Source organism: Aspergillus pseudotamarii (assembly GCF_009193445.1).
Source record: "Aspergillus pseudotamarii strain CBS 117625 unplaced genomic scaffold BDV38scaffold_1, whole genome shotgun sequence".
Taxonomy (NCBI): domain Eukaryota; kingdom Fungi; phylum Ascomycota; class Eurotiomycetes; order Eurotiales; family Aspergillaceae; genus Aspergillus; species Aspergillus pseudotamarii.
The window spans coordinates 296,170-314,063 of NW_022475015.1; the positions used below are offsets into that span (position 1 = coordinate 296,170).

The window sequence follows — 17,894 nt, forward strand, 5'->3', positions numbered from 1 at the left end:
CGACAGATCTTTCACTTAGGTCTGGGGTACTCCTTATTCTTTTTAATTCTGTTTTTTTTTTTGTGACTTAAACCCTCGACTGCGTGTTGGCACCATATCTCTAGTAGAATATGGTAGGTTCTAATCTTGTATCTCTAATAAAATCAGATGTGTTCATCTATATAGGCTTTACGAAGCTTTGCTCACTGAACGGGCCAAAAGGGGACAGACAAGTTACAGGCAGCCACGTAGACGAGGTTGAATCCGATAGGCACCCATCAATCAATTCGCCGCGCCAAGCATAAGGACCATTCAATCTATAATTATAGTTGGGGGCGAGGAATCTTTCTTCTTGTCCGCCTTGACAACCCCGACCGGCATTTTTTGCATTTGATCCTTATAGCATATTTTCGTCTACCTTAAAGAAGTCACTCATCGCAAGATTGGACCATGTGTCGAAATACCAGGTAGGGATGAAGTTACAGAGATTTAGTTCAAAATGATATGCGATCCGGTCCCCGCATTGCGCCTCTGTGGAAACGTCCTGCAACTCCTTGACTTGAGCTATCGGCTATTGGATCCAGCTGGAGAATTAGACCAGTTGGTCGATAGCCTACCTGTGGCATATAACAATCTTAGCCAAATATACCACAGACTCAAACAGCTGCGCTATGGCCTCGCAATTAGGCTGACCATACATTGGTCCATCGATGAATCAATATCATACGGTGACGAGGGGCTTCAAAGCCTGGCGCAGTCTTGTCAGGGCATATGTGCACAACTACTTGTCGCAACAAGCCAGCTAGAACACCATTACAGCTCTTCAAATGCCTTCACGTCATTCCAGGAAGCACTGCAAGCGGTTTGGGACAAGAGGCAAATTGAAGCTCTAGAGGAAGGGTTGCTGGCATGCAGAAGGGAAACGATCCGAGTGCTTACAATTATTTTCAGGTATATCGAAAGGTGCTATATTCCTCACAGGCAGGCTAATTAGAGAGTATTAGAGACACACAGTCTAGCGTCTACCAGGAGATACAAAGACTCAAGGAGCAGAATCGACAAATAGACCAAAGCCAAACACGATGGCTTACGGATCTCTTAGACACCCTCAAAGACATAGAGTGGCAAGCGACCGAGGTGTACATCGGAGATGAGGTACCAGGCGTGACCAATACCATCAACCCAGACCATCTTCGAGATATGGCCCGTAGGATGCCGCATGCCATACAACAAGCGTCAAAGGTCGCCTTCGTGCAAAGATTCCTCAGGACACTACACTTTGAAACGATCAAGGACCGCCATGCGAGGATCGCGAAAGCCCACGAGAGGACTTTTACCTGGACCTTTGAGAAAATGATGGATACGACAACCCATCCTTCACATAGCCGCGCAATCGTTAATTGGCTGCGGGGACAAAATGGCAGCATATTTTGGATCTCTGGCAAACCGGCATCAGGGAAGTCAACGTTTATGAAATATCTACTCGCTCACCCGCAGACCCAAGAAAACCTCAAAATATGGGCTAGAAGCGAGAAGCTGGTTATGGCCAGTCACTTCTTCTGGGGTGCCGGAACTAACATGCAGAACTCTACGCGTGGCTTGCTCCAATCTCTTCTCTATGGCATATTCACCCACATTCCGGACCTGATTCCTATCGTATGCCAGCAAAGGTGGGAAGCGATCATGCGCGACAAACCCGGCGACAGTCCATGGTGTGTGGAAGAGCTGTTGGAGACGTTCAAGACTCTGATTAGCCAGACTGTATTCCCAACCAAATTCTGCTTCTTCATTGATGGTCTGGATGAATGCACAGGGGACCATTCCGAGTTGATGGAACTGTTGAACTCTCTAGTTCAAACCAATGTCATAATGTGTCTCTCTAGCCGACCATGGAAGGTGTTTGAAGACGCATATGGAGAATCGGCCGACCGGAAGTTATACCTGGAAGAGCACAACCGCGAGGATATCCACAATTACGTTCAGAGTGAAATTGAACAACATTCAGCTTGGGGACCACTTGTCAGAATCGATTCACGGACCAGCGGCATTATTGATGAAATTGCCGATCAGGCTGAGGGTGTTTTTCTCTGGGCGGTTCTGGTGGTGCGCTGTTTCGGTGAATGGTTGACGAATGGAGATACCTTGTTCTTCTTGCAGAAGAAGCTTAGAAGAATCCCTATCACCCTTGAGCTGCTCCTCAGGTCCATGATTGACTCGATCGACCCGATCTATACTTCGTATTGGATGCAGGTATTCAATGTTGCGCTGACTGCCCCTGAGCCCTTACCCGTGATGCCATATGCCTCATTGGAACGAAAACTCGAAGATGACGATAATGTTAGTCCACAGGAGAATAAACCTCTCACCTACAGAGACATCGTCCTACGGGCTCACCAACTTGACAGACAACTTAATTACATATGCAAGGGATTACTGGTAGTGTATCATCGCCGTAATGAGGAAGACGCCCTGCGCTACCAGGTGGACTTCTTGCATCGAACCGTCCGAGAGTTCTTCTCAACAAATGACATATTGCAAGGCACAAATAGCGTCCTTCCAAACTAAGGTATAGAACATAAATGTGTTCTATTATTATAACTGTTTTGCTGCTTTTATATGAAACAATACGTCACGCGCCATGGTTTGTTATTCTCGTCCATACCATTCTTTGGTAGATACCTTCACACCTTACGCAATCAACACTTTTATATACCGGTAAAAGACCTTGGAGCGACACGTTGTTCGACATTTACGCCCTAAGGATCTTTCCGCATCTCCCGCGCCCTAGCCCTTCAATAGTCTGCTGCTCGGTGCAAGGGCTAAATGATAGAGCTAAAACGTTCCTGGAGGGCAGGTGGACCATTTGGCACACGCTGGGATAAGAATTCCCACTTTATATGATTGGTGAGCGGATTAGCTGCTAGCTAAAGGGTTTGAAATAAGTAAAACAATTGCGACGTTGTGATGCCTGGAAGAGGATAGTCATTCAAGCAATTTTCCCCTCACGTCAGAGCAGCACTTGAAGCAGTCATCGGATAGTAAGGGGTGGTGGAAATAGCGAGGAAGGGGACGGAATACTAATTGAGGGGATATGGATTGCTAGACCAAACTGAATATGAGTTGAAAATATTGCCAATGTTTGAAATATAGGCAATGGAAGGAGAAGTCCGGGGTGGATCAACCGTCGAGCTACTCTAAAGGAATACAGTGGCGAGTGGAACAGCCTGGTAAATTCAAAGCCGGATGTCCAAGGGTACTCGCCCGACCTTATATATATGTACATCAATTACTTTATGTGGTTTTCCCCATAATATTGGGGTACTATGATCAAAATTCAAATCCAAGCGTTTGGCGGTTCTGTTCGGTTTGTTGTTTTTGCTTGTTAATGCAGAGTCGTAGGCTCATTTATGGACAACAACTATTTGAGGCGCTGAACATAGGTGAGACGATCACATTCCCCTAGGTACTCTGAATTGCCTTAGTGCTAGTTCATCAGGTCGGTTGATTCTAGAACCGTTTTCGTAGCCTCATGGCTGATCGTCACCCCACTGTGGGTTTACTCCTGAGCAGATTGACCGAGTACACATTCTGCGCCTCGCTCGTGGGCTCCGTATGTTCCGAAGAAATACTCCGTTTATACACATATGATGTAATGTTATCTTCAGTTGAAACACCACAGAACGATCCCAGCAGGTGTACAACCAAGATTGGGTTGACTATCTATATCTCGACTCGAGTTATGGTGTTACGGCCCAGGCAACCTCAAATGGCCCCTAGTTCAACTCCAACCCCAGACTATAGTTGGCCGACACACACTAGAGAGCGACCATACATTTAGTAAACAAGCTAATCACGAGCCAGGGAGTAAACTATAAACCTACTCGCTTTACTCCGTGCTGTTCATGGAGAAAAGGAGAACATCAGGGGGGTAAGTTCGAGATCTGCACCCGCCAAGAGCTTCCAAGCATATCATTACCATGTTGGCACAAATAGCGCCAATCAGACAGACTAAGGCTCAACGACACCCACAATTTCTCCACGTTCGAACTCGGGTCTAACTCGCCTTGTCGGCACAACCAGTTGCGCGGATTCCCGGAGGGATCCGAAGGAATAGAGAGCACACCGCTATCGTGCGTCCCTGACCGGCATTGCATGGTGAATATGCACCATGTGTAGCATTTGGAGTTTATGGTCAATGGTTGGTATACAGATAATTTAAACAATAGTTGAGTCGATGTGAGGTTGACGAAAGAACGAGGGAATATCTTGTTGCCTGTGTTGACCCCAGATCCATTCACCCACAATGCCTCACGTTCCTGATTGAGTTACAGCCCTGAAAATCATACCAATGGTTCAGGTACTATTGGCGTCCAACGTACGTAGCACCCATCCACAACGGTGGAGTACCGAGATGGACTTCCCGAGTATATATAGAAACAGGCCTTATATAATCGAGTGTCTTGAAAGACATATAAGGAGCCCAAGGAACCCCTTTGATCTCTTTCTCAACAGTTCGGACAACCTCAAAGCAAGAAAGACAAATAATCCATCTTACAAAACTTTTTTTTTCAAACCTCCAAACCCAAACACCATCAAAATGCGTTTTTCCTTCCTCGCCGCTCTTACCCTTATCAGCGCTGCCATTGCCGCTCCCCAGCAGCAGGGTGGTAACGATGCCGCTCAGAACACCGTATGTTAACCATGTGGTCTCAATATGGACCAGGATACTGACAATGTAATAGCTTGCTATCGGTGCTCCCTGCAAGAAGGATGGTAGCATGGGAATCTGTCAAGGTGGATTCTGCTTGGTAAGCTTTCAGCCCTCTGCCCAACTTGAGTCACCAGAAACTAATGCAATATACAGCAAGACGAGAAGGCCGACCAGGGCGTCTGCCAGCAGGCCCAGAACTAAGTCCACCGAATCGACTGATCTAAATTGAGAGAGGAGGGGATCGAGTTTATCCCGGGGTAGCCATCTGGAATAAACCTGTACATATGGCGTCAACATCTGTTAATTGTCCAGTCTAATCAACAATGCCTCTTGAACCGTTCCTCCGTAACTGTAAACCTTCTTAATATAAAGACTAGATTAGATCATGACCCGTCAAAGCGAATTCGTTGCATACGAGACCAGTAGCAGTGGTAAGCGGCTCAGATGGCCCTCATGACTTTCGTCTTGTCGGCGACATCGACCTGAACCTTCGGTTTAGAATTATATTGTGTGAGATCAGTGTACCTAATAATGTCGAGGTGCTCGAGCTGCGTGGCGAGATACAGGTTCATTGGTTTTGTTCGACTAAGCTTATCATATACTAGCACACCTGATAGATTAAGTTGCAGGCGTGCCTTACAGTAGCCAGACAGAGTAGGATCATTGTGTACATGGAATTGGGGCCAGCCTTCTTTAATATACCAGGGACCCAGGCCCGAGGGGCAAGGATCATAAATCGTAGAGAACTATTTTACTCCCCCACACAAAATTCCATGTAGGGAATTAAAATGTGTGGGATTGCCCCATACCGAGGTCGTAGAAATTTTGTACAGTAATGGACCTCTGGGTATCAGTATCCCAACACATGCAAATGCTCACTTTTCACAGCCCAGGATTCCAGACGGATGTATTTGTTACTATGGTAAGTGAAGATCTTACATGTTTTACTCCCTATTGCTAAACAAATTAGTATGGGTAGAAGAGTGGCCACCGGCCAATCCCGGCTGTTGAATGCGACCTCCAATTCCCTTTCCCTTCTTGCCTCTCTCTTTGGTTTGCAGGGTAGGAATAAGATATACAGCACGTGCGAAAGCTAGCATTCTACTGCTGCAAAGAAATACCTGGATTGCGCCATCTTTCCCCCTAGCCATATAACAGCCATATGAACGGAAACTTTCGAGTGGCTTTACAAAGCCGAGAAAAAGGATTGTAGCTACGTACTATAACATCTTATAGTCTAGCTAGCACAATGTATTTAGACCTCTTCCGTAATAATTACTCGAGAATAATATACAATTCATATCGCGATGCAGGTACAGAGTAAAATCGATGAAGTATTCGAATTGACCATATACCAAGTCACGGCCCAAGCCCAGCCCATGTCATGATCACTATATCCCTTCATCCAGCTCCCATGTCTTACTCTTAGTATTGCATCCGCCGTGGGTCCAATGGTTCGGGACACACTCAGTGGTGGCACTGCAGTCGTTGTCCTCCTTGCAGCTGGCAAATCTGCCATTCTGCAGCCAGCACCACGGCATGCCCTTCTCCCACTCATCGTTCGTCCGCTTCCCAGTTTTTTCGTTGCAGCTGCTCCAGCAGGTTTTACCTAGCCCGGTCTTGCCACCCTGAGACGCACACCCACCGGACAGTGGAACAACACAGCCCCATGATTCCGCGCACTCAAAGTCGGTTGGACAGTCGGATTGCTTCAAACAATTGGCATACGAATCGCTGCCGCTTTCAGCTATCCAGCACCAGGGATCGTTCTTCGCCCAGTCGCCGCCAACGGGCAAGCCCGTGCCTGGGTCGCATTTGTTCCAGCACTTGCGCGAGGGCATGCTGGGCCCCTTACCGACCTTGCTGCAGCCGCTGGCGGACGTCGCGGATGGTAGGGAGCTTGTCTTCGAGGTCTTGGTACTTGTCGTTTCAGAAGACGTGGAGGAGGGTTGCTTTGGAGAGCTGGTAGGTTTTGGCGGCCGTTTGGTCTTCGAAGTATTGGTACGCTTTGCCTTATGTGCGCCGCCGTCCTCTCCCTGGGGATCATTTGGGTCCACTGTAGGGCAATATTCTACGCCTGTGGTTGTCGTGGTGGCCGTGACATCGCATCCCACAGCCACCAGACTTTTGGTGGTAGTGCAGGAGGTTGTGGTTGGGCCCTCGGTTTTGGAGTCGCATGAGACCCAGTAGTTTGTAACCGAAGAGCTAGTGCATGAGTCTTTGTCCTTAGGGTCCTGTGGAGGGGGAGGAATTGGGGGAGGATTGGGGTCGTTTGGATCAGAGAATCCGTTGTCGCCACCACCACAGCCATGCTTGCAACCGCAAAAACTGTCAGAGCACAGATGGCCGCAGTTCTTTCCTCTGCAAACAGGCGACCCAGGGCCGTGTCTCACTGTGATGGTGGGTATGCGTGGGAACCTGATTCTGTGATGGCTGCCACCCTTGCCCTTGTCCTTGTCGTCGTTGTCCTTGTCGTCGTTGTCCTTGTCATCCTTGTCCTTGTCATCCTTGTTCTTGCCATCCTTGTCTTTGTCATCTCTATCTGTGTTATTATTCTCATCATCGGTGTTTTCCTTAGGTGGGATATAGATGACGGTGGTCTGGGGCCAGGGAGGCACAGTCACACTTCTTGTCACTGGAGGATGCAAGACACCCGTTTGCGACAATGGATTCGGATCGTTAGTAATGGTGACAATCACCGGAGGGAAACGTGGCTTCGGCTTGATTGTCAGTCTTTCGTCCTCGTCAAGTGGAATAGTGATATTGATATTGGCCATGGGCAGATCGGTTGCCGTAACTGTGAGTCTTCGCGTTAGTCAAGTCTCATTCCAAGGAATTTCGTGGAAAGCCCTACCTGGCGGAGCAATGATGGTGGTCTCCTGTAGAATGCGTGTGACGGTGGTAGTGGTGATTACCTCCCCATTGGACCTTGTTATCAATGTCTGAGTTGGCCAAGCCACATCCAGCGTGGTGACATGGGGCAGAGGAGTGATAACGGTGGTGGAGCTAAGAGGATAGTTGGGGAGGACGAGAGCACAAGGTGCTAGGCATGTCACCTCCGGGTTCTCTTCCGTCCAAATGCTGGAATCTACGTAGACAACGGTTTGGTTCTCGGGGGAGTTGTTACCACCCCGAGGACTGTTTGCGAATGACTGAAGATCAACTGCCCAGTCTGATATGCCGCCCATGTTGAGTTGGCGGTAATGCTCGGTCCGAGTTCTCTTGATTTCAGTGTCCATGTAAGCCACCCATTCCGTGGAGTCGTAGACAAGGATACTGCTGTCGCTGGACGCATCATAGGTCTTTTTGGCAGTCGGATCCTCTTCCAAAATCCTGTTGATCTCCGCGTCGGAGATATAGCCTGCTGTAGTGGTGCATTTCCCAGGCTTCGCAGCGGACTCGGGCCCGACGTATTTGCACATAGGATCAGAGCAACCAGGCTCAGTCATCTTGAACGACCGGCCATAGCTACTCACCCCAACAATTATTTTGGAAGATGGCACTCCGGCCTTGGTAACCATGGACAGAGCAGTATTCGTCTCGGTAAGATTGACATGAGAGCGAAGGCAATCTCCACTTGGACATCCTGGCATCGAGTTCTTGTTGCCGTAGTCCCACTGGCCATGCAGGTCGTAGGCCATGAAGACAATGTAGTCTACCACCTTTGAAATCTCCTCGATTGGGAAGCCTCTTAGATACCAGAACGAGGCTGGCGCAGCAATGGCAACGCTTTTATCAGAGGGTAGCTTTTCTCGCACCATCTTCAAGAATTCCAGATATCGCTTCCCATCATCGCGGTCACCGGGAGGGATACCGGGGATGTCAGGAGCTCCCGGATACTCCCAGTCAAAGTCCACTCCTTCAAGGTCGTTTTCGACAATGAAATTAGCCACATTAGTGGCAAATACCTCTCGGTTCTCAGCCGACACGCCTTTGCGGAAGATTGGGAAGGAATCCGCTCTTGTGGAGAAGGACCATCCACCGAATGTCAGGATACGGTTGATGGAGCCCATGTTCTTCAGCTTATTAAATTGACTATGAACCATGGATACATCCACCTCGTAGCTCTCTGTTATCTCCGCAAAGGCAAAATGGAGATGAGTGTGGATTGCTGTATCGAAGCTGGTAACGTCCATATTCAGACAGCCACGCTCAGCATTCCAGGCCTCAAAGTAGCCGATGCTGATAAACTCATCCGGGCCCTTGTTATTATTCACAATATCGGTACCACAGTTGGAGATGCAGCCATTTGTGTTAGGAGCCGCTGTACCAGGGGCCCCAGTGGAAGACTTGCTCTCGGTGCAGAACTCATCGGTAATACCACACTGACCCCAAACGTCACAGCAGGCGTTGAGCGGACAAGGATTGAGACCCTCAAGGTCATTCATGTCCTTTGGCCTTGTTGTCCCTGGCACTTGTGGGCCACATACAGCGTTGTCGACAATAGAGGGCATCGGAGCTGTGCCTTCGCTGAGACAAATAGTTTGCTGGGACTGGATCCGGTTACATCCACTCCACCCCCAGGTTTTCTTGTTGAATCTTTCGAGATCCTCTTGTTTGAGGCCGTTGGCAACTGCTAATTTGTGGCAAGATTCATCCGTCTTGACAACATACGAGGCGCAAGTTCCATCCTCGTTCGGCTTCGGCCTCAGGTCGGGCAATGTACCCGCTGAGCAGCAAACATGCTGCTCCGGCTGCAGTGAGGAACAGAGTTTCTTGTCGGGATTGAACTTGGTAAAATCTGCCGGAGAGAGTCCGCACCTTTCTGCCAGCGCCCCACAGGAGTCTCCAGGAACAACCTGGATCGTGCGGCAAATGGCTCGTCGTTGATGAGAATGAGCTTGCTTTTGATGAGAATTCAAGCGGCCTTCTCTGGCGATCTGTCGACTCGACGATTCGGAGAGGCGGGACGATGTCGCATCATCCTGCATATGCAGGACGGATTGTGGGAGCTCCTTCACGCCGTCAAAGTTAGTCTGGCACTCCCCGTCGACCCAGCCCCGGACAATGCGCTGCACAGCCGCGAGGTCACCGCTGGCATCGACGACGATACCAATCGCTTTGTTGGAATTTTCTCCACAATACTGCAGGGCAATTCGGCCGACCAAATCCTGGGATTCGATATGATCGGTGAACTTCTGGAATACAGTGGTAGCGGCGTCCGAGTGCTGAACCCCCGGTCCGGCGTACACTCCAATGAGGGACTTCCCATGGTAGCTATACGCAGTCGTCGGTGTCTCATTCTCTGAGGCTAGGAGCGCCTTTCGCACATGTTCCAGAGCGGACTTTACGCCTGCAGATGGTAAAGACGCAGACGTATTCCACCAGCCAATTTGCAGGGTGACTTCGTGATCAGTAAACCCAGACGAGATCAGAGCCTGAAACTGAGAGACCTTAGCAGCCGGGTAGCTTTGAGATGCAGAACAGGCGCGAATAGCAGGATTTGAGGGATTATACAAAGAAAAGTCTAAACGCAGAGTTTGATTGCAAGTGGCCAGTTGATCCACACTGCTATAGACCGCCCATTCGGCCGGAGATGGGATTTCGCTGCAGTCCCTTGGACAGGGTTTCCACACCTGAGACCAGGCATCAAAACTGGGTTCTGCAGCAACCTGGATAGAACGTGTCAGGGACAGAGACAGAGCCAAGAAAAAGAATGGCGAGGGCATTATGCCCCGAATCAAAGAAAAGTAACGACCCAGAGAAAAGAGAAAGAGCAATAAAAGAAAGGGAAACGAAAATATTAATGAGTGAGCAGACTTGGATGAAATGAACGACGGCATAGTGAAGAATGAGCTGGGGACCAAGCCTGGCTTTATGTCGCATACAAAATGAGCTTCACCTCACACATCCTCTCCGGCCGATTGTGAGGGCAATCCAGTCATTTGCCAAGCCTTGATCAAAGCACAATGGAGTAAACGGCTCCGACGAGCTATTGCTCCAATCCATTCCACAAGTCGATAGTAGTGGTCTGATGCAATTGATCCCTGTCCGTGACTATTGCATACTAAGTAACGGCTATACTACTAAAACAAACCCAGGTAAAATCTCTCTTATCGTGTACGTAATACTACCTGCCCCCCGAAGCCGTTGCATTTAGGGTCATTTCTATAACAAACGGGGGCACTTGCTAGCCGCCAAACCAGGCTCCTGAAGATCTGTCGTGCAATGCTACTTGAACTACTGAAATGATAAATCTGCGACAGCTTATGGGCTTCCCAGTTGTCTCTGTTGCCGGCTCTTTCTCTTCCGTTTCTGCGTAAAGGATTTTTACCTTTAGACGAAGGGATAGAAATGCCAAGGATATCCAAACTGAACTTGATACTACTTAACTAAGGCTTGGCACATTAGCTTCTCCACATTAATTAAACTATAGAACCTTGTTACGGGAAACGGAGCTGCTCACCAAAACCTAGAACGATCTTCCAAGATGGACAGGTGCGTTCGGTGTGTGACACTATGCACTACCCCCACCGTGCTAATTCAGCCTTCCGAGCATGCACATGTTTCCAGGAACGCCCAATGATCTCGCATCACATACATTCTCCATAATTGGGCCCAAGTCGCACAATGCCTTAACGGACCTATTCCATGACGGCGAACCTAATGTTTGAAGCGTAGGTAGGCACTGAATAGCGCTCGATGGCAGGGTGCCGGTGGAGCAAGACCTAGCAGCCATGGACAAAAAGGCGTACCAGGGGATTGGACATTGTGGAAGGGGCATGCCAATGGTGGTAGGCCTTCCAGCAGCTTTGCATGGATCTATCTACAACAGTAAAAACCACCACTTGGCTTCGCACAGGCCCCGTATATCGTCTGTTTCCCAGTCAGGTGTAGCAGGGTAGCATTAGGATGTGGAATTGACAAGGCGGACCCACTGACTTCATAACGTCACAACGCGCTAGTCACAACATACTATTTGTTAGCAATCCCTGCTTGTGCTCTTCCTATACTGGGATATCTATTGGTGAGCTACAGTGCTGCTGTGACGCCGTTATTTCCGGTGGAAATTTCACCTGTAATAGCGCAAGCGGAGGCTCCATAGCCTCGTTTTTTAAGCCAGCTGCTCATCTCCTGGAAGACTAGCTTTCACTGTGTTAGATAATACCTACATGGGTTTCATTATACTAGCCAAATGATGTGTAATGGGAAATGCTCGGCATAGCAACGCTGAAGGCAGAGGAATGCCTCGTAGCAGTTACTCCTGATCCCCCTGAACACCCATTCTGTGAGCCTGCTAGACTGTTCTATAACTTCTGTACATACTTTGAACCGGCTAGTCGTCTTTGAAATATGTAGTATTGTCTCCTTCTTTTAAAAGGGACAGAGCCAGCATCTCAGCGGCTCCTTTGGCCTTTCTTGACGCTCACTGCCTTGTACTTAGTACCAGTCCCTCATTTCAGGCATATTTGCTCTTATACTATTCATTCGTTCTCTCTCTTCTTCTTTCTTTTTCTGTTTCTTTCTTTATTTTTTTGTGTGTGTAGGGGGGATTATTTTCCTCGATCCAGCACATCGACAATGGCTCCTAGAACCCCAATCACTCGTTTCCTTTCCTTTTTCCTTTTTGCATTTGTTGCACTCCTATGCATCTACCATGGCACTCAGTCTGGTAGTCTCCCCCTGACCACCTATGCTAAGCGCTCACTGCCCGATGGTGCGACCATCCAGCCCCGGCTGGACCTTGGTACTGAGCTTCATCTCCTATCAAAGCGTGCTCCTCCTAAGAACAGGGCCGAGGCAGCTGAGAAAGGCAGAGGGTATATGTGCCAGCTAGAGGACATAGAACCAATTGATTTGCCTTCCGAGCGTACAGATTCTCAAGCGTTCAACAAAGATTGGTCTCCACGACCTTACGGATTGAGCAACGGCGAGCCTACCGAGACAGGATCAATAATTCCAGTGGCATTGGCCGCGAAAGGTCTACCCATTAATATAGGAGATCGAGGTCTGAAGGGGTTGATCTATGAGCAGCGTGAGCAATATAAAGTTGATAACTCATACTATGCGGTAAGTCGCCGAGAGATCTCCTAGGCAATAAATTATAGTGCGGCTTACTCAATTTCTTTCAGCCTACATTTGGATTCTACAAGGCCAGTATAAGCACCAAGGCGGGCTACATCTCCGCAGAAGAAAATATAAGTCCAGCCCACATGATTGCCGAGGATATGCCGGGAAACCCCTCCCCAGTCATTTCTAGGTTATCTGATGTTTACTTTTTGATGTGGAAGGAAGTGGCAGGCAAGTCGGAGGCCGAATTAAAAAATATCAAATACTTTGTCCGCCACCATGTGATTAACGGGAACTCTTTGGATGTTGCTCTGGAGGTGGCCAGTGGAAAGCCTCTTCCACCCAGAGAGAAAAATAAGCCTAGGGACACGAGCATGGTCGAAGAATGGCCGGGTAAGTCCTATGACATGTCCACTGATGATGGTAAGGCGATCTTGGGGACTCCCAATGGTGTCGGTGTAGCCCGTTTCCTCATGGACCACAAGCTAGAATTGGGAGTTAAGGCCCCCAGCAAGGTGACTCTCTTCAAGACTACTGGTCACACAAATGCCGACACCAACCAGCCAGAGGACTGGATCCATTTCCTATTCGAAATCAGCCCTGTTCAGAAGAAGAAGCGGAGGGGAAGGAAGTAAACAATGGGGGCTAGCTAGATCTCCCAACGCCTTTCATATTCAAGGGGAATTTATTCTCTAGTTCGGAGCCAAGGGGACGAAAGATTTTCAGACTAGGAGCTCCAGGATGGAGTGCAGAGTTTCAGTCTAAGTAAATTTAAGTGGGCTGTTTCTCCTTTCGTGCTTGGCAGACATGGATGAGTGGGAGCCCTGGCAACTTATTTAAACGCTTCCTCCCTCGCGAACATTCACTTAAGCTTCTTCTCTTGTAACGCTTTTTATCTACTGCATTTGAAATAACAATGGGCACCTTTGAAAACCTCCCCTCTGAAATCATTATACGTATTATTCATGATGCTGCTGATTTTGTTGGCCTACAAAGTCTGCTGGTAGTTTCACCGCGGGTTCATGCTGTTTTTGAGGCTCAGCCGGACAGAATCACGGAGGATCTTATAGTATCAAACCCCATGACTACGATGCCTGAAATTCGAAATCTAATCCGATACACGGCCCTAGCTCCCACGGTACATCGCTCCAGTCTCGACAACTATATCGGGGTAATGTGTGAGAGTACGTCCAGTGTTCTCCCTCGAGACATGAGCTTTGCCGAACTACATCAACTAGTTCAGATCGCTGCGCAGGTTCAGCGTTTAGCATGTGTATGCCTTTCTACCATGCAGCAAAACTTTATCTCTGCGGTGGGGGCCACTCCCGCTGGCTCCCTGTGTGGTGCTGTTCGAGCACAGAAAGCGAGCGAGCCTTTTTCATGGATTGAGGAATACCGGGTATACTGGGCTCTGTGGCATCTAGTCTACTATTCTATTCTCTGTGAGACTGCGCTGTCACTGCCGGCAGATTCGATACAAAGGATACATAAGTCTGCCTTCCGGAATCAAATGGGGATACGCAGGAATGAATATATCTGGACGGTGGCCGCAGTTCTCTCGGACTTGGGACTACATCCCTCCTACGGGGACTCTGAACAGCAGGAGCCCTCAAAAGCCTTCTGGGATCTCCCGGAGGAGACACCCATACCTTTATTCACATCCTTTGCGTTCGGCTTTGAGAATTACCTCACCTGGAGCCCTCAACCAGTACCGGAAAGTACCCCCGTTATAAGTATCTGGAGTCGCGGGGTGGATAGTTGTGACCATTCGTCAGTGCAGACGGGAAGGTTCTCCTCGTATAGCAAAATACTTCTGCGGGGCATTCCAAGTTCTGCCGCGATGCTAGATATGCGGCCATTTCGACGACTTGGGGTTCTTCTGTGGGACACGTGGCGTGTATTCTCAGTTGGGCTTATAACAAAACCGCGCCGAGGGGTCATTCCGACCCCAGATGGAGGATATCTTGATTCTGATTCTGATAATAGCCCTCTTTTGACTATACAAGAGGATGCGTCGATATGGCTGGCGATGGTCGGTAAGACGCTGTGATGAACTATATGTGAAGATACGGCTTTAGTTAGTTGGTTTTCTTTTCACTTAGGAAATAGAATACCAAACGGGGAATACCAACATAGTGGCTCGTCGATATAAATGCTAGTAATTCTATATAACCGGCTATTCAGCCATGTAGACCTCACCAAAGCCCACCTAATCTCAGCCCAGTCCACGGGAAGTAGGCAAGGTGGAGCTGGAAATGGCTCAATGGCTTGAGAACAGGTATTCGTCTCCCCAAGCGACAGAGGGCTGTGGAACTTGGAAGTGATAGTCCCCATGGATAATTTACCTACGTTAAGGACACAACAGGATGGGTTTCCTCCTGTTTTAGAGGACGGTCTGTTGAAAGCAGTTCCACAGTTCACTACGTACGACCTTCCTCTTCCATGATGAACAAGTCAGTTGACATCTTTGGCAATAGGTCTGCCTTTCAATCTATCTAGCTCGTGTTTAGAAAACAGGAACAATGACTGCTCTCGGACCACAGCGCTATGGGGTTTAACTTATTCAGCAGTCAAAAGCCGATATTATAAAGTCTAATTACTAGAGAGAGTTCCTTGAGTCAATTAACAATGCTAGTAATAATATCTAAGCTGTAGCTGGCGGTGCTAGCTTTGAGAACATAATCATCTCCATTGTTAAGCCATGGCCAAATGCGACTGCAATCACTTTGTCAGCTCCCTTGCCAGACGTAAATCGGTCCCCCTGTTGTTCTTCGTCTTTCACCCCACTCTCACGCTCTTTTTTGAGTCTATTCAAGATGCTGATCACAGTGCTGGATACAGTGTTACCGCCATCACTATATGCCTCAAAGGCCTTGCGTAGGTTATACGACGACAACCCCAGTACCGTCTGCGCAGCAAGAAGAAAAGCGTATCCGCCGGGATGAAAGGCCCAATCGTAGATCCCAGGGTTGTAATTACTGGTCTCAGAGGCCACGCCGGGCGTCGATGTGACTAGATTGGTAAAGCCCCCTTGAATGGATTGGCCTATGACAAGGGGAATCTTCTTGTCGATTTTGGCCACATATCCTGCCAAACATATGAGTTAGCATCATCATTGATTACATGCAGCTGAGAACGCACCATTCGGGCCGATTTTGTATTCCCCTAGCCCTTCAGACCCTTCCAAATGCGTTGTCTCGCAATTCAACACATCCCAGATAGGGACACGTTCCTCTCGCTTGACCCCGATGCCGTTGCTGAGAACAAGCGCAGCCGCACAGTCTCCAAAGAGCCCGAGGGCCACATTTGGTCGTTGCTCCTTGCTCATGGAGTCCAGCTCTGTCCGCGTAAAGATCGTAGGCAGCTCACAGGAAATGATGAGGGCTCTTGCCGGCTTTCCCTGCTGCGTGGCACCAAGAAGCATCTCCTGTGCCACGCGGATCGCCGCAAGGCCACCCCCACAGCCTACCCCATGCAGGAGGACTCGGCGGGTGTTGTTGCGCAGGCCTAACCTTTGGCAAACTGGCCCATCAAACCCGGGGTTGGAGGTATTAGTACAGGTCACTGCGACCACGTGGGTGATCTCTGCAGGCAGACCACCCCAGTCCTCAATAGCTTTGTTGCAAGCATCCACCGCCAGTGGGATGCCATATTGTTTAAATATGACATCGCATTCCCTGATGGTCGGGACCTGATGTTGGTGCCAGTACTCGTGATCCGGGTCCAGCACGCTGTAACGATACTCTATCCGACTCTTGCGGTTGATTTCCAAGGTTTTCTGTAACCTATTCAGAGTAGGGATTAGTGATTCAACGATACCCATCAGAAGAGAGATTATTGCTGGGCTTTTCAGGCTTACGCCGGAGTGGGATCATAATGTCGCAGAGCTAACGCCTCCGCAAACTCAGGTCCCTGCTTGGATGGGGGATATTCCACCCCAATTCCCACCACAGAAACAGCCGGTTTCTGACCAGACCCGAGTACATCAGTTACAGTCATGATGAATCAACCGTGGCGGACAACAGAGAGTGTAGCCAGAAACGTTTATCAGTGAATATCAATGTTGCTGGGAAGCAATGCACAGCATTTCCAAGTCCAGCCGGTTCGGGCCTTTTTAGCTGGCATCGCCCAGGAGTCAACCAAATGTTTGTACATGTTACATTGAGCTTGATTCAGGGTTATCTGAGCCCGTCCCACGTTCTAGATCCCCTTTCTGATGCAAACGGATGGATTAACACGGCTTACCATACTTCCATCGTTCACTATGTAATGATAGTCATCACATATCATTCGATCAGCTTCTTGAATTAGCGTAATTAACCGCGCAAGAGTGGGTCGATGAAGGTAAGAGATAACATCCATTTAGACCTTATTCATAGTATGACGACGTCTTGGTTGCTGGGGGAGGAAACTGCTAGATAGATACAACCCTGTTGATGAAGTGCTACTCTCCAGTTACACTGAGCTTCCGTTTTCGGACGTTCTTGACGTCGCAGACTCAGGCTGATCAGCCTCCATAAGGCGCCGCCATATCTTGCTTAGCCGCTTGCGCATTGCTTCAGCTCCACAGTCAAAAGCGCCGGTTGTACTCCGAGTACGTCCTAACGGCAGAGCGAACAATCCACCGAAGAAGAACGGTGTGCGAGAAGCGCTGCTTATCGCACTTGTCCTGTACCTTTGTCTGTATGGTCGACCATTATTACTCTTAGAGGGGTAAATGCAACGATGTCTAATCAAGAGCATAGAGTCGGTGAGATGTGAAACCCCAAAATTTAATCATTGATCTACATCACAGTTCAGCCCAAAGAGTTACATGCCGATCACACCATCGCCCCTATGGAGATGCACATCAACCAATAAGCGTGAACAGCTCAAGGTGCTCGCAGTAGGTCCACTACAGCGTGATGTTACATGTATGTACATATTCTACTTTTAAATTTCTGTTATATAATGTAGCTTTCGCCACTGTATTGAGAATTAAGTACAATACAGGCTTTATAAATAAGGTTTGCTAGAAAGAATTCCATAACGTAAAGGGCCTCAGAAATGAACCGGATATAAGTTGCGTGGTATGTGTGCTCCGGGGTTATGTAGTTATGTACATATTTCCTATTAAATAACCATCAATTCCACAACATATCTTTCCAGTAATGAGAAATGTGGAGTTAATCTGATACAAGCCCTTGCACTGAGG

At 48.6% G+C, this 17,894-nt stretch overlaps 6 protein-coding genes across 6 annotated transcripts; 4 read left to right on the plus strand and 2 right to left on the minus strand.

Annotated features, from left to right (window-relative positions):
• Positions 1-355: 355 nt before the first annotated feature.
• Positions 356-3,252, plus strand: BDV38DRAFT_231725 (uncharacterized protein). Its single transcript, XM_032052971.1, has 2 exons — positions 356-930; positions 994-3,252. Exons 1-2 carry the CDS (start codon positions 889-891, stop codon positions 2,542-2,544), a joined length of 1,593 nt encoding a protein of 530 aa, XP_031919673.1. The 5' UTR covers positions 356-888; the 3' UTR covers positions 2,545-3,252.
• A 1,324-nt stretch (positions 3,253-4,576) lies between these two features.
• Positions 4,577-4,891, plus strand: BDV38DRAFT_276694 (uncharacterized protein; the record flags this gene model as incomplete). Its single annotated transcript, XM_032058282.1, has 3 exons — positions 4,577-4,669; positions 4,722-4,787; positions 4,844-4,891. The coding sequence occupies 3 exons, from the start codon at positions 4,577-4,579 to the stop codon at positions 4,889-4,891; spliced, it is 207 nt and encodes a 68-aa protein (XP_031919674.1).
• Positions 4,892-6,081: 1,190 nt separating this feature from the next.
• BDV38DRAFT_289529 (uncharacterized protein) lies at positions 6,082-10,408 on the minus strand (the record flags this gene model as incomplete). The annotated part of the gene is made up of 2 exons (XM_032061259.1): positions 7,545-10,408; positions 6,082-7,487 (listed from the first exon to the last, which is right to left on the minus strand). The coding sequence occupies exons 1-2, from the start codon at positions 10,357-10,359 to the stop codon at positions 6,082-6,084; spliced, it is 4,221 nt and encodes a 1,406-aa protein (XP_031919675.1). The 5' UTR covers positions 10,360-10,408.
• Positions 10,409-12,021: 1,613 nt separating this feature from the next.
• On the plus strand, positions 12,022-13,520 carry BDV38DRAFT_231729 (uncharacterized protein). The gene is made up of 2 exons (XM_032052972.1): positions 12,022-12,700; positions 12,763-13,520. The coding sequence occupies exons 1-2, from the start codon at positions 12,212-12,214 to the stop codon at positions 13,333-13,335; spliced, it is 1,062 nt and encodes a 353-aa protein (XP_031919676.1). The 5' UTR covers positions 12,022-12,211; the 3' UTR covers positions 13,336-13,520.
• A 96-nt stretch (positions 13,521-13,616) lies between these two features.
• BDV38DRAFT_276697 (uncharacterized protein) lies at positions 13,617-14,750 on the plus strand (the record flags this gene model as incomplete). The annotated part of the gene is made up of 1 exon (XM_032058283.1): positions 13,617-14,750. The coding sequence occupies one exon, from the start codon at positions 13,617-13,619 to the stop codon at positions 14,748-14,750; it is 1,134 nt and encodes a 377-aa protein (XP_031919677.1).
• A 594-nt stretch (positions 14,751-15,344) lies between these two features.
• BDV38DRAFT_266815 (thiolase-like protein) lies at positions 15,345-16,699 on the minus strand (the record flags this gene model as incomplete). The annotated part of the gene is made up of 3 exons (XM_032056480.1): positions 15,345-15,787; positions 15,842-16,485; positions 16,560-16,699. The coding sequence occupies 3 exons, from the start codon at positions 16,697-16,699 to the stop codon at positions 15,345-15,347; spliced, it is 1,227 nt and encodes a 408-aa protein (XP_031919678.1).
• Positions 16,700-17,894: the final 1,195 nt, after the last annotated feature.